At 31.5% G+C, this 14,633-nt stretch overlaps 1 protein-coding gene across 1 annotated transcript; it reads left to right on the forward strand.

Moving 5' to 3' along the window:
• The first annotated feature begins 12,761 nt into the window (after nucleotides 1–12,761).
• Nucleotides 12,762–14,283, forward strand: LOC132742950 (ELMO domain-containing protein 3-like). Its single transcript, XM_060731445.1, has 2 exons — nucleotides 12,762–12,959; nucleotides 13,688–14,283. The coding sequence occupies exons 1-2, from the start codon at nucleotides 12,791–12,793 to the stop codon at nucleotides 13,831–13,833; spliced, it is 315 nt and encodes a 104-aa protein (XP_060587428.1). The 5' UTR covers nucleotides 12,762–12,790; the 3' UTR covers nucleotides 13,834–14,283.
• Nucleotides 14,284–14,633: the final 350 nt, after the last annotated feature.

Raw genomic sequence — 14,633 nt, forward strand, 5'->3', positions numbered from 1 at the left:
TCAAAATGTAACTAGATTGACGGAAAAAGCTATTCCAGGAGACAGAGCACAGTAAGAAATATTCTTTTTAGAAAATAAAGATTCTATAATTAACTTTATAGGGGAGAATGTTCCCATTATTGGACTATTGATAGAACACAAATAGACTGTCTACTGATATCTAGGACATATTTAAGATATTAATGCCAAATTGAATCATGTCTTAATTCTAACTAATTTACAGTAATAATTGTCTGTTAAGATATAGTTTAAAGAATAGGTCCAGCTCTATTTACAGATCTAACAGGAAATGTATTCACTTGAAGGGGTGATTTTGCGAACGTGACAACTTTATATGAAGCAAAAAATGGATTGAAATATATTAAATCATTTTATATTGGACTACTCTTTAATCGCCTCAAACCCTTTAACACGTCTTTCCTTAGTGACAAAAAGGCTTAGTTTCGATAATTATCACTTTACAACGTTTCCAAGCTTTGTCCTCAACTGATTTTCACGAAACACTATCCATCTAAAAAAATTGAAACGCATTGGAGATTTTAACCTTACCGTTAGGGTAAGGCGACACGACATATGGTTTAATTGACGTTCGATCTTCAAAGCAATGCCGTAGATAACAGAAAAAAAATCGCCAAGCACATCATCAGTTCCTCGTATTAAGAATTTTACGTTGTTTTACGTTGCGCAAGAAGTGATGATGTTTTGTGAATCGATAAATTTATAGATTTAGAGAAAATGAGATTGAAACATAACTCAGCCAGTTTCATCGACTTTCGATCTTCATTGAAACTCCGTAGACGACAAAAAATAAAAAAATGAAAATTCACAAGGAAGTTCTTCAGTTCTCACGTATCCAGCTATATACGATGAGCAAATAATGGATGATGTTTTGCTTTTCAACAATATTTTTTTCTTTACCTATCCTCTGTAGAGGATACCATTTTTGTTTGGAATGGAAGTAGAATGCTATATCAGACTTTATTCTATAAAAATTTGCCATGCCTGATTCATTCTTTGAGGTCTTTACTTCATAGCATTCGGATGATTTAACATTTCCACTTTGGAACCTTAATGCTCAAAGATATCATCATGCCAGCATATCCAGAAGAATGCTCGAACTAACTCAGCGATGTATTTACAAAATATTTCTAGCCAAAACTGGATGAATGTATTTCAATGATCTGTTATTCCGTCGGTTTTTACTATTTAATATCGACTATTTAAACATTACATCTGTGGGACGCCCGCCCTTAGCCGTAAAGTCTGACAATATTTTAACTTAAATAACTTGCGTGGGCTTAAAAGTGTTTTAACGACTTTTTTGCATTTTGCAAATGAAACATACACAAGATATTGTTATTGACAAAGTTGTATTTCAATGCTGTTTTTTAAGTTAATATTTCTTTGCATGTTTGAATAATTTACAATTGTTGCTGAAAAATTCAATGATTTGTAAATATTATATATTATATAATCGTTCATCTTTATATTCTGGCATATATCAATGCAAAATAAATCATAAAAAATGTTTCATAATGAGTGGCAAAATAAATTGCCCGTATTGTCAAATAGCACGTACGGACAAGTGGATATTTTTAAGAACTAACTTTATAAATATTCATAAGGACTAGTTAAAAAATTCTTCGGATGAAAACGGATAAGTTAGTAAAAATCAGATTTTACCGGCCCTGCAACACAGACAGAAATTGACATTATTTGAATCAACAAAAAGGATGTATACACAGAAGAATATTTATAAAAATTATCTTCATAAAACATATGAATGCTGCACGTAGTGATGAATTCGCGATCTCATTGAGATAAATTTTAATTTCATTTATGTTTCGTAAAATTCATCATATAAATAATTTAGTAATGAAATTTGAAGCACTGATGTTGTCAATTCCAATTTAATCATGAAATTGTAGGTTTATATGGCAGACAATTCAACTTTATTTAAAGGTGTGCGAAGGAAGCTGATTTCTTAGCAAAAGGGTGACCGTGGTAGATTAGCATACATATTGTTGGTGTATATCTAGCATGAATAAATGTGAAAAACATAGTATAAAGAGTATTTAATAATGTACTGCCATAATAAAGTTCTTCTGAACGTTCAGACCGTTACCGAACGGGCAACATTGTAATAAGGTTCCTGATTTATGTGAAACTTACGTTACTAATTTTATTAATTTCCTCTCTTTGTCATATTCATTTCGGTATTTATTTTTTAATAATACTGTATTTATTCCTGTATCATTCATCTGGCCCACGAATTCGATTAACCAGATACTTGACGTACTTAACAAAGAGTAAACAAGATAAACTAATGGACGATATTAAAGTGTTTGTAAGTGACACAAAAACATACTTTCACTGTCTTGCGAAAAAGGAATGGAAATGCCGTTCACATTACAAATAGAAAAGAAATAAAGCCCTAAACGTTCAAAACGACAATAATTTAAAAAAGAAAGTTTTTCACCATCTATTTTGGGACTGTAGTATCTCACATAACTGATGTCCAATCTTGCTACAATTTATTTGTGTCAATAAATATTATTTTTCATGCAAAAAAGCAAAAGCGATTTAAGAGCCTCAACAACACCAACAGAAAACAACCAAAAACAACATTCAAAATATGTTAATAAAAAATTTAAACCTAAAATATTTAAACTAGGTCCCTTCTCTATTTCTTTATTATTTTTTTTGCATGGCGTGTATGTGCACGCTTGCATGTTTCTTTGTTGTGTTCGTAATTGTTTTGTTTTGGTATTGGTTTTGTTGTCTTGTCAACCTGTTTTTTTTATCGTTAAAAAGTAAACAAATGGATTTGAATTAACAATCTTTCTGTTGTCTTGTAATAACATCAAGGCAATTTCTTCGTATTACAACTATGAAAAGGGCATTTTTGCAGCATTGCAAAATGGAAAAGACAAATGTCTGATATTGTTGTATATTGGAAACAGATTAGGCTTTCTATATTCATAAGAATATCTCAGACTTTTAATGCCGCCTACATTTGCCAAAATGATGAAAATAATTGACTTTTATGACATCATATAGTTTTATTACAAGCACTGGAAATGAAGGTGCATATTATTTGGAACCATTTTTTGTTTTGTAGGTCATTTATCTTCCTTTGAAAATGAAATGTTTCAATTTTAAAACCGCTAAAATTACCTTACAGACATTTTAAGATTCTAAATGTAACTTTCGTCTTAGAAGTAACATTTTTTTAATATTCTTTTATTCAAATTTCGTAAAAACTAATTATAAAATCTAATTTCTTTCATTAAATGGTGGCTAAAGGGGTGGGATTTCATTTAAATCAATTATCATTTCTGAAATCTTTAATTTAATTTTGATGTTAAATGTATTTGTAAATTTTAATATACTGTTAGATAAAATAATAATAAAACACAATGGAATAAAATATATCCTTTATTTAGAAAATATCTTTTTATAGCTTATATGTATATGAGTCATCTCTAATGAAATTGGTCTTATATGACCTTAAATTAATGTTTTTTTTTTTAAGTAAACACTAGGTGCTTTTAAAATAACTGTACCTTATTTCAATTAAAAATACTATACTTTTATATTTAGTTAGATATACTTTTATCTTATAATTTCAAATCATTCGTTTGAGCAACGCATTGAAATGTTTTTTTTCTAGATTAAGCCTCGTGCTTCGCTCTTCCTGTCTGATTGTAAAGAACAAAAAATGAAGAACTTATGTTCCATGTTTTACATAAATCTTTCAAAACATCTATATAGCCGATCATGTTTCCTTATAGCATACCAAATGTGTAATTATGTCCTCTCTAAAATTTACGTTCTCCCTAAACTAAAAAGAAAAGAAAAGCTATTATGTTTATAAGCGAATCGTGATTATGACTCTTACACTATGACGGAAAAGAGTTACTTAGAACAATAAAGGAAATTAAATGTAAGAAATCTAATTTAAACTTGAAGTGGAACTACTACACATTTATTTAGGTAAATATTAAAACAAGTTTTTAGTTTCTGAAACAGAAACCATGTGTGTGTGGGGGTAGTGTGTGGGCGAGGATTTGAAAGGTTCGAGCTGAATGAAGGATGTAACACTATTTTCATCTCCTTTCATTCCTACAATTATCCAATTTAACGGTAGTTTTTGGAGAAATCTTCAACATGTAGAAGGTATTTTACACAAGACTTTCTCACTGTTTCACCTGACCTTTTGTCAGAATTAAATTTATTTTCATAACACCCATTTAGCATCTAATTTGCTCATACTTGACATTATGTTTTGACGCTGATACTTGAACGCATTACCTACATTTACCTATATTTTAAAATGTCATCCAATACTTTAGGATTATTGCTTATCATATGATAACTAATAATAAAAACATATTATCATAGAATTTTGAATGGCACATTTTTTTTCTGCAAAATGCAGCTAGCATTATATAGAGGGCAAATGTTCTCAAAATCAGTTCTTACGATGACTTGAACGATAACTCTGTTGAAGTCCTTAAAGTGTTCTGTATATGTTTGATATACTATTTATGTACAGTCTTCTATTATTTAGGATATTAAGGTTTCTTTCATGAAAACCATAACAAATGAATCCTTTTCATCTTCTAAATGTCTTCATTACATCTGCTAGTTTTATGTCTATTTATGTCGAGGAACATTTACAATCCATTTATACATCTAAAGAACGCCAACGCATGCCTACCATGTATTAGACAATCCAATAAGTCAATTAACTTAAAACGGATGTCTTTCTTTACAAATGCGACTTTGATTTTTCCTTTTTACGAAATGACAAGATTATTGAGCAATGTTGTTCATAACAAGAAAAGAATTTTTCATTACATTCAAAGTACATAAAGATTGTGGATTTTGACATTGCCGCTGGTACAAATAACTCATTAAAGTACTTAGTGTTGATTACGCATTTCATTTTTATAGACTGAGCAGTATATTATGTAACTTGTAATAGAAGGATAGAAAATATTATTACCCCTCACTTTTTTCGTAATGCTAATTTCCCATAGGCCTCTGGGAATTATTTTTACTGTTAATGCAAGTGTACCACGTGACTAAGAATTTTGTACTGTTACATAGGTAACAGTATTTTTAACAGTATAAAATCTGGTCACGTGGTCTATTTTCTTAATAAAATGAAATAAAATGGCCGCCATTTTTTTCTCGATTCATTCTTATTTTCGACGTTAAACCCCGATAGGACATCAATTTCTTCTCTGGAGTAACTATGACACCCATAAAATTTAGTTGTTCGCACCCTGGTGTGCTTTTCGTGTATAAAATATCTTTTTGTTGAATAGTCAAAAAGTGAACATCCGTTTTCAACGGAAGTACTTGCAATGTAAATAATTATGTGTCAAACTGGAACATGCAGACGATTTAAGCATGCAACAAAGGATTATTTAACAATTTTAATCAGTGAAACGTTACAGATATGGTGGATAGACATAGGATATCATCGTTATTTTGTCAAAAACCATGCTAAGAATATTCGGGAAACAGAAGGATCAGATTTCACAGATCATAACCGTGTAAATGGGTTAGTGTTTTGTTTTCTGAATAAAACCTAGCTTATTGTATGTTTATGATTTGTAGATATCATCACTTGCATAAAGAATAAAAGAAAAAGAAAACTTCTCAAGTAGGCCTAAAGTACACTTAAAACTTAAAAGGTAAGGACAGTTAAGTTATTGTTACTCTTGGTTTATTTTTGTTACAGTTCAAGATTTAGTTGACAATTTCAGATCATCGCAGTATTTTTGTTCGGGGTAATAAAATAAATAACACATGGGTATGTGAGTAACAGTAAAAATATCATCTCTCGTAAAATACCCACAAACCCATGTGTTATTTATATAATATCGTTTGTGTTTATGCAATCAGTTCCAAAGTCAAAATTCACGAACAATTACAGATTGATTATAATTTACTCAATCTCCACTTATAAGAACTGTATAATGATAAACGAAATTCTTCATACGATTTCTCTATGCTATATTCATGTCAAAATAAAAACGTTAAAGATCAGCAAACACGGAACAGAATGCAGACTTGAACATGATCAGTAACTTAAGTGGTGAATGCAGGCAATGTCCACATTTATAGTTAATTTTTGCTGAACAGAACATTAAAATTTGACAATGGCAGTTTATAAACAATATGGATACACTTTTCCTATTAAGTGCTCACGGGGCAGTGATGCTGGAACACTCAATGTGACACGTGTGCTATTCCATGAAAAGAATCGAGTGGTTCCTAGAAAATCTTTTTTTCTGATGTAACCTGTCTGAGAACGGTTTGACTTCCTTCTAAATTTACAGGGACGAACTGAATACAAGTGGAATTTTCATTGGTCATTAAAAAATTACAAACTGAAATAAATGAATCTCATTGGCCATTCTAATATAAGTGTACATATAATAAAAAAGCGTCTTTCTGATACGTGTACACGTACAAATTATTAAATAATCTTATTGAGTATCGGACACAAACTTTCTAGTGAACATTACTCATATACTTGAAATCTGTGAATCGTGCTTCCTCCAATTAAACATTTTACACTGCTTTTAAGCATTATTTCTTTAGTTATTAGCTTAACATAAATATTTTGAGTTATAAATGGCATTTTTTAAGTCTTATTCAAAATAACGAGACTACCAATAACGCTCACGATCTCGGAAACTCGTGCGCACTGAAAGACACCAAATAAAAAATCCCGAACCTTTTCTTTTATTATCAGCAGATTAAGTTCAGTGTAAAAAATCATTATATGATTATTGATGTGTTTGATCAATATAACATTAAAAGTTTCCTTATACATTTATATACTTAAACATATATTATTAAATGAATACGTAAGTGTAAGGTACACATTCCGAAACACGACAGTTTCATTTAGAAATATATATTTCAGTGTTTCCTAGATATAAAAATTAAATGCTTTGACAAGAGTCCGAAATTACATATTCAAGAAAAAAAAACAGTTTTACTTCGTACGAGTATAATTTTTAAGAGATACTTCAAGTTCCGAAATAATATGATAACATGTCTGCAAAATATTAATAATTTCGTTCAAAGAGTGACTTATTTAATTCAAGGATCGTAGAATTACCAATGGGCTCATACAAAGACTGTGCCTGACCTTATATATTTTGTTAATACTTACTTACTTTAGAGAAGAAAATAGCTTTTTTTAAGATAAATATTTAATATCGATATATGCATCACGTAGGTGTAATTTAGCTAACAGAATTTCTGAACAGAATTATAAACTGTTGGCAAAATACTTTCTGTCGGGATTGTTAAGCAAATAAATGAAAACAGTTCATTAATGGTTACATTCGCACGAAGTTATTTTAAACTGAAAAGATATCATTGAGGAAATTAACACTTAAATCTGTTCCTTAATGTGGTGGATGAGGAAACTAAAAGGAGTGTGAAAATTAAAGTGAAATTAGAAATGAAATAATTTAGGAGTGGTTAGAGATATTGTTAAATAGCGTATTGTTAACTCAATTAATGGCGATTTTCTGAAATACTAGAATGCATATTTGATGTTTCAGATAAAACTATGTCGAATCCGAAAACCATAGAATATAATAAAATCTCATTATTTCTTGCATTCAATATAAATGAAAATGTTGCTAAAATCATAACTTGGAATTGGAAATACTTAATTTCTCTTCATTTAAACTACTCGTTTAAGTAAATGGTTAAGCGAATCATTAACTGTGTTTATTCTATATAACATACCACATATTTTAGGCGAAATGTTTCATCGGATCTTGGAAAAGAAAATCTTTTTTTTTTCTTATATCAAGTGTAAACGGATAAAGATATTGCGATGAAGTATAAGTAAATATCGACAACCCTTTATTTGTTCGAAATGATTTAAACATAAAAGCCTTGTGTAAAAGGTAAAGAAAATTCAATTTAGACAACAAATGCAAATATAAATCTATTGTTATACAAAGAAAAGGTCAGAGCAGGGATCTATCAATAGATTGACCGAATGGAATAGTTAGACATATAATGCACTGCACATATAAACCAGAAAATTCTGTTCAAAATTCTTTTTAACATAAAAGATCGATATCTAGAAAAAGTAGATCGCGGTTAATAGAATTGCTTGAGTGTGTCTGTTTGTTCTTCTGTACTCATTTTTCGTCTATTATTGTATTTTATGATGTAAGGCCAATAACTTTATAATGAAGTGACCTGTTTAAGAGAAACAGGTGTGAAAAAATATGACATTGGCATCCTGTAAGACCTAGATTTTCAAAATAAAAAAATACTGCAAAAGTAAAAAAAAATTCTTTTGATGACGCCTTGATTTAAATTATCTCACGTATATTGCGGTTTGATTAAGTCTAAATAAATAGTTTCAATAAAATGAAAACGTGTCGCGTGTCTCTCTTAGGAGTGGTCATTGTCATTCATCAATTTAAAGGGCTTTTAGAGTTCACATATTCATTACGTCATCATATGCTATTAACATACAAATAAACACCAGCTTCATCATTTAGTAAGATTGATATTTACTATTTTCGGGATGGGTTATTTGTAATGTTCTTTATATAGATACTGATTAATTTTATTGAAATTAAAGCATGCCTTAACTTTGTTACTGCCAGTCAAAGTAATACAATATCAGTTAATGAAAATATTTGATAAAGCACTAAAAGGAAATGCATTTTAGACCATCTGAAAAGGATGAAAACCAAGGAGCTTCCCCCACCAGGGATCTGCACCTGGACCTGCATGGGGGGCCTACGTGGCCCCCATGACCCCTCGCCTTTAATTTTCCTCTTTTTTCCAAATTATCTGTTGGCATCCCTGCACTGGGGGCATTTATTAGAGAAAATACTGTATATTTTACTAACCTCAATCCTACAAGTAATTAAACTTTCATGGATATCAGGTTTTTTTGTCCTGTGTTTTCTTGTGATGTAAATATCATGTGTATTCTATTTAAGTCTATTTTCTGTTCATCCTGACATTTGCAGATCTAGCCTTTTTTCTATAGAAGAAGTGAGAACTGTCATACACTGTTAAATAATTTGCTATTTCTAGCTCCTATTTAAAGGAACATTAATTGAAATGTCATGTGCACAAAGACTTACTTGAATCAATGTCTCTTGGTTGTTTTTTTTCAAATCTTACTTAAAAAACTTCTTGTTGAAATTTAAGTGGTAAGTGCTAACCATATTTTCACCATGTTGATGTTCACTCGGACATTAAACTGAAATTTTTTCCTGATGATATTTTACACTGTTAAAGATATACTAAGCTCAAATTTCATATTTGAAAATATTTATAATTGCTACACAGTCTCTTTGTAAATATAAAATAAACATGTTTCACAAAAAGTAGTTATGTTGTTTATAAAATTCTACACACTATAGTTGGTTACAATATGAATATACAGTGACATTAAAAAACCTGGCAGTTTTCTTAAGAAAAGACCATTTTAACTTGACCTGTAATAGAAAACGCAGCTTCATAAACAATTTTTTTTCAAATTGGACATATACGTTTAGAATTACATAGATTTTAATAAACTTCTTGGATAAAAATATTTGACGAAAGGATGAGAATAGTATATCTTTAAGATTTTGTTTTAGAGGTTGTGGGTTTTTTTTTATATAAAAACAGAAGGAAAAAAAGTATTGATTTTATAAGCTCTGTAGACCAGTAACAGATTTTTCCTTTAAATGATATTAATGTTTTATTGTTGTTTTTTTATTTGCTTTTTTAAAGATTAACTGCTTTTGGGAAGAGTTTTTACAATTTATTTTTAAATTTTCTCAATTTCAATTTACTGTAGGCATATTTGGTAGGCATTTTAAGATTTTAAATATGAAGGTATATTGATTGGTTACTATAGAAATGTCCTTAATGTAATATTTTCCAGTTTTTTTACTGTTACCCATAGTTATGTCTCCCAAAATATTTAGGAGACATATTGTGTTTGCCTTCGGCGTCTGTCCATCAGCATTATGCTTGTCCGGCCTTCACAGGTCAAACTACTGGTGAGATTTCAACCAAACTTTACAGGAGTGATCAGTACCATCCCTAGTTGTGAACATCACCGGCATGTTATGCTTTGCATCACAAATTGACTGCTAGAGCTAAAAATAGTAAAATCTTGTCCAGTCTTCACAGGTCAAACTACTAGTGGGATTTCAACCAAACTTTACAGGAGTGATCAGTACCATCCCTAGTTGTGCACATCACCGGCATGTTATGCTTTGCATCACAAAATGACTGCTAGAGCTAAAAATAGTAAAATCTTGTCCAGTCTTCACAGGTCAAACTACTAGTGGGATTTCAACCAAACTTTACAGGAGTGATCAGTACCATCCCTAGTTGTGCACATCACCGGCATGTTCTGCTTTGCTGCACAAAATGGCCGCCAGAGCTAAAAATAGAAAAATCTTGTCCAGCCTTAACAGGTCATACTACTGGTAGGATTTCAACCAAACTTTACAGGAGTGATCAGTACCATCCTTAGCTGTGCACATCACCGGCATGTTCAGCTTTCTGCACAAAATGGCTGCCAGGGCTAAAAATAGAAAAATCTTGTTGGGCATTCACAGGTCAAACTTCTGGTTGGGTTTCAACCAGACTTTACAGAAGTGATCAGTACCATCCCTAGTTGTGCACATCACCGGCATGTTATGCTTTGCATCACAAAATGACTGCTAGAGATAAAAATAGTAAAATCTTGTCCAATCTTCACAGGTCAAACTACAAGTGGGATTTCAACCAAAATTTACAGGAGTGAACAGTACCATCCCTAGTTGTGCACATTACTGGCACATGCTGGACAAAATGGCCACAAGAGCTAAAAATAGAAAAATATTGTCCAGCCTTCACAGGACAAATTACTGGTGGGATTTCAACCAATCTTTACAGGAGTGTTGTGCACATCACGGGCATGTTCTGCTTTGCTGCACAAAATGGCCGCCAGAGCTAAAATGGGAAAATCTTGTCTGGTTTTCACAGGTCATGCATATTATGGCAGCCAGAGCTATAAATAATAAAACATTTTCATGCTTTCACAAGTCAAGCTGTTGGTGGGATTTCAATGAAACTTCACATGAGTGACCATGCATAATTTTGGGAGACATATGTTTTTGTGACAAAAACGTTACCCTTCTAGTTTTAGCATTAATTTTTACTACATGATTTATCTTTGTGAAAGTATTTGCATGTTTTATGAACAGCTGAGCAGGGGAGCAGTGGCTTAGGTGTCTGTCTCTCAACCCAGGAATCATGGGTTTGAGGCCTAATCAGATCATGACCATGTTTCTTCATATGACATCAATTAGTACTGGTTGTTTCGAAAGTGATTAATATAAGTTGCAAGAACTTTTTTCACAATCAAGCTTAAATGAATGTGTTCAAACCAAACCAAGCTGAGCATAGTATGGTAGGGACATCCCTTGTTTACTGAGTTATTATCCTTAGAATGTTACTGAAGTACATGTACCATATAAAAATAGTTTATCAAACTATGGAAAATATCACTTTTCTCCATTAAAGGGACTCAACTGAGGTTTTTCGACATGATGAGTCTGAAAATAATTTTTCAAAGTTAATGTTCCATTTGATGTAAATTTTGACCAATAACTTGTGTGCAAAATTAAGTTAATAGCTGACTGCATATTTCTGACATAATTCATTTTGATTGTGAAAAATGACCCAAAATTTATTTCTTAGTATATTTCTTAATGATCTTTTGCACAACTTTCAGTTGTCAGCTGATTTTTGTAAAAAAAAAAATCATGATTTTAGGCTTTTAATGAATTCTAAGCACTTGCGTTTATTCTTTTTTGATAAATAGCATAGTTGTATGTACAAATTTGCTATAGGGGCATTGTGCTGTTCCCTTTTAACCCTTTCCCTCATAAGCATATTGTGAAAAATTGCCGTTTTCACTGAAAAGCCTCCTGTTACAAGTTCAAACTGCTATGAAACTATGAAAAATGATTCAGTACTAATCAAACTTGGCACAAATGTTGACTGGACCATTGCCTTTGTAACGACATACTCAGTCTTAAATTTCCTGTTACCATGGCAACGCAACGAGGGGACATCTCAAAATTGCCAAAACTCACTATTTTGCCTCGATTTTTTCCATCAAAATTTATTTCAAAGTGCTGCAACTTCTCAAGGGTATGAGATAGAGTCAAAGGCTTTTCAGCGTTGGTTACATGTTACCTTATGACCGACCTGGGTTCAATTTTAGCCTCTCAAAAGTCCAACATTTTCTTGGCGACACCGCCCCCCCTTCAAACTCCCCAAACAGAAGGGGGCACATCCCCTTTCTGGCAACCCCCTGATGTATCTTTTGGATGGGGGGCTTGGCCGAAAAAGTGCTCACTTTTTTTAGCAACATTTCTCAAACGAAAACGTGTTTGGGGCCCAAATAGGACATTTTTTTCACTATTTCAGGCCTAAAAAGGGGGAGGTCGAAAGTGTGTTGTTTCGCGTATATATGAGGTAAAGGGTTAACAAAAATGATGAAAAACTTTGGAATCACCCAAAATCTAGTTTTTCCATGTCAACATGTGGTCTTTCATCTAATTTTGGTGAAAAATTGTTGTTTTGAAACATTCATAATTTTTTTAGTTAAAGGAAAAATACCAGCATAATTCTTAGATACAGAAATTTTAGAGTTATGATTTTTCAAGTAGCTGTATTAAGTTTTTAAGACTATTTTCTTTCTCTTTATTTTTGATTCAAGACAATGAACCTTCTTTTTCTTAAATGCTTTTTTTTTGTTTTAAGGGAATGCAATGGACGTCATGAAGTTGTTCGTGTTGTCAATGATTTCTATGCAGGCCTTTATCTACATTTATACCAGATTTGGAAAGGACAGGGTAAAACTATATCAGACTCAGGCTTTGTTATCAAAGGTAAGACTATAAAAAATAGTTTTAAGTTTTCATTGTGAGCCGTTAACCTTCCGGTCCTTCCTGATAAATTGTAATGGACTAGTCATGTTGTTAATTTAGGACTGTCCATTGTTTATATGAGGGGTTTGGGACATCAAACTATGCTCTCAAGTTGCAGACATTTTCAAAATGGATCAAATTTGAATTGTTTTTGGCAAGGGGGTTGGTACTTTTAGTACCTGAAAAGGGAGGATGAACCCTTATTACGCAAAGAGTACTCTTGTTGTGGGCAAGACATTATCATGCTTGCATTTTAATGGTTGTTTATGGATTTAATTTTTCCAAGAAATTGTTAGAAGAGGCTAAACATACACTTCAAGTTTAAACATAAGGTTTAAAATTAAGTATATATACTCTAGTTTCATATTAAACCTATAGGGTAACAATTTGAATTATAAGAACAACCTATACTTACCATACAACATGTTATTAATTGTATAAATCTATACACTAACAGTGTGACATTTTTAGACTATGTTTAAGAATTGGAAAAAAACAACAACAACAAAACACATAAAACTTAGAAGCAAAGTAAACTTTATTTTAAACGTTAATAAAGAACCAGGTTTCATTTTATAACTTTAGCCTTTTTATGAGTTATATTCTTTAAATTACATCATTCTATATTTCATCTTGGATTTCAACTTTGCTGCTTTGAATTATACATATATTTCTTTTTTTCATATCAGATATTGAAACGAAAGCAAAGAAATCTCCAAGAGATGTGTTCAGGAAGTTAGATGAATATTTGAACAAGAAGACTGTTGTGACAGCAGAGAAGTCTATTGACATAGGGGGAGAAAACTTTGTCAATGTCTGTGATGACGGAAAATGACAATCCATGTCATATTTACTGTTGAAAATGTTTGTCAATAGTTGGCAATGACGTTTCTATTCCACCTAGTATACAGTTCTCTTAGGAAGGACCATGGCATTAATGTTTGGTCAATTATCTATCTTTGAAAGTTGTGATGTTCAAATTAAATCAAATTCATGTCAAAGACATTTCTTAGCTTCTGAATATCTGCTATATCAAATATCTATAATTATACCATGATGATTCATGACATTCAAATGCCATGTTGAAATATCTAATATTGTACACCATGACATATCTGTCTTATAGAATATCTGTCTTTGAACCATAGCATTTCTGCTATGGTCAGCGAACAGCATGGATCCTGATCAGACTGCGCGGATGCGCAGGCTGGTCTGGATCCATGCTGGTCGCAAACGCACTATGTTGGTTTTGTCATGACGTGGCTCATTTGTTAAAAAAAGTCATGACCCAATAAAGGGAATATTACTGAGGTCTGATAAGTATGTTAGTATTCATCCATAGCTATCTACTGGAATTAGTAACATTACCCAGTCCCTGTCGCTCCCCTGAAGTTTCTAATTTCTGTAGAACAGCACGAATGGACACTTACATAAACTTAGATAAGTAAATATGGTGATGTTTTTAACAGGCAGAAGAAAACAAAATGGATATGTAAAGTATATTTATTTACTTCATTAAAAGAGGATTTGCTTGATATTAAAAATAACATTTATTGGATATTCTTGCTAATATATATTTATATATATTTAGTTTGTTTATTTTATATTTTGTTATGAGTTACTATAGATACATGT

The sequence above is a fragment of the Ruditapes philippinarum genome, unplaced genomic scaffold (genome assembly GCF_026571515.1).
Source record: "Ruditapes philippinarum isolate M1 unplaced genomic scaffold, ASM2657151v2 ctg1724_1_1_1_1, whole genome shotgun sequence".
In the NCBI taxonomy this organism is placed as follows: domain Eukaryota; kingdom Metazoa; phylum Mollusca; class Bivalvia; order Venerida; family Veneridae; genus Ruditapes; species Ruditapes philippinarum.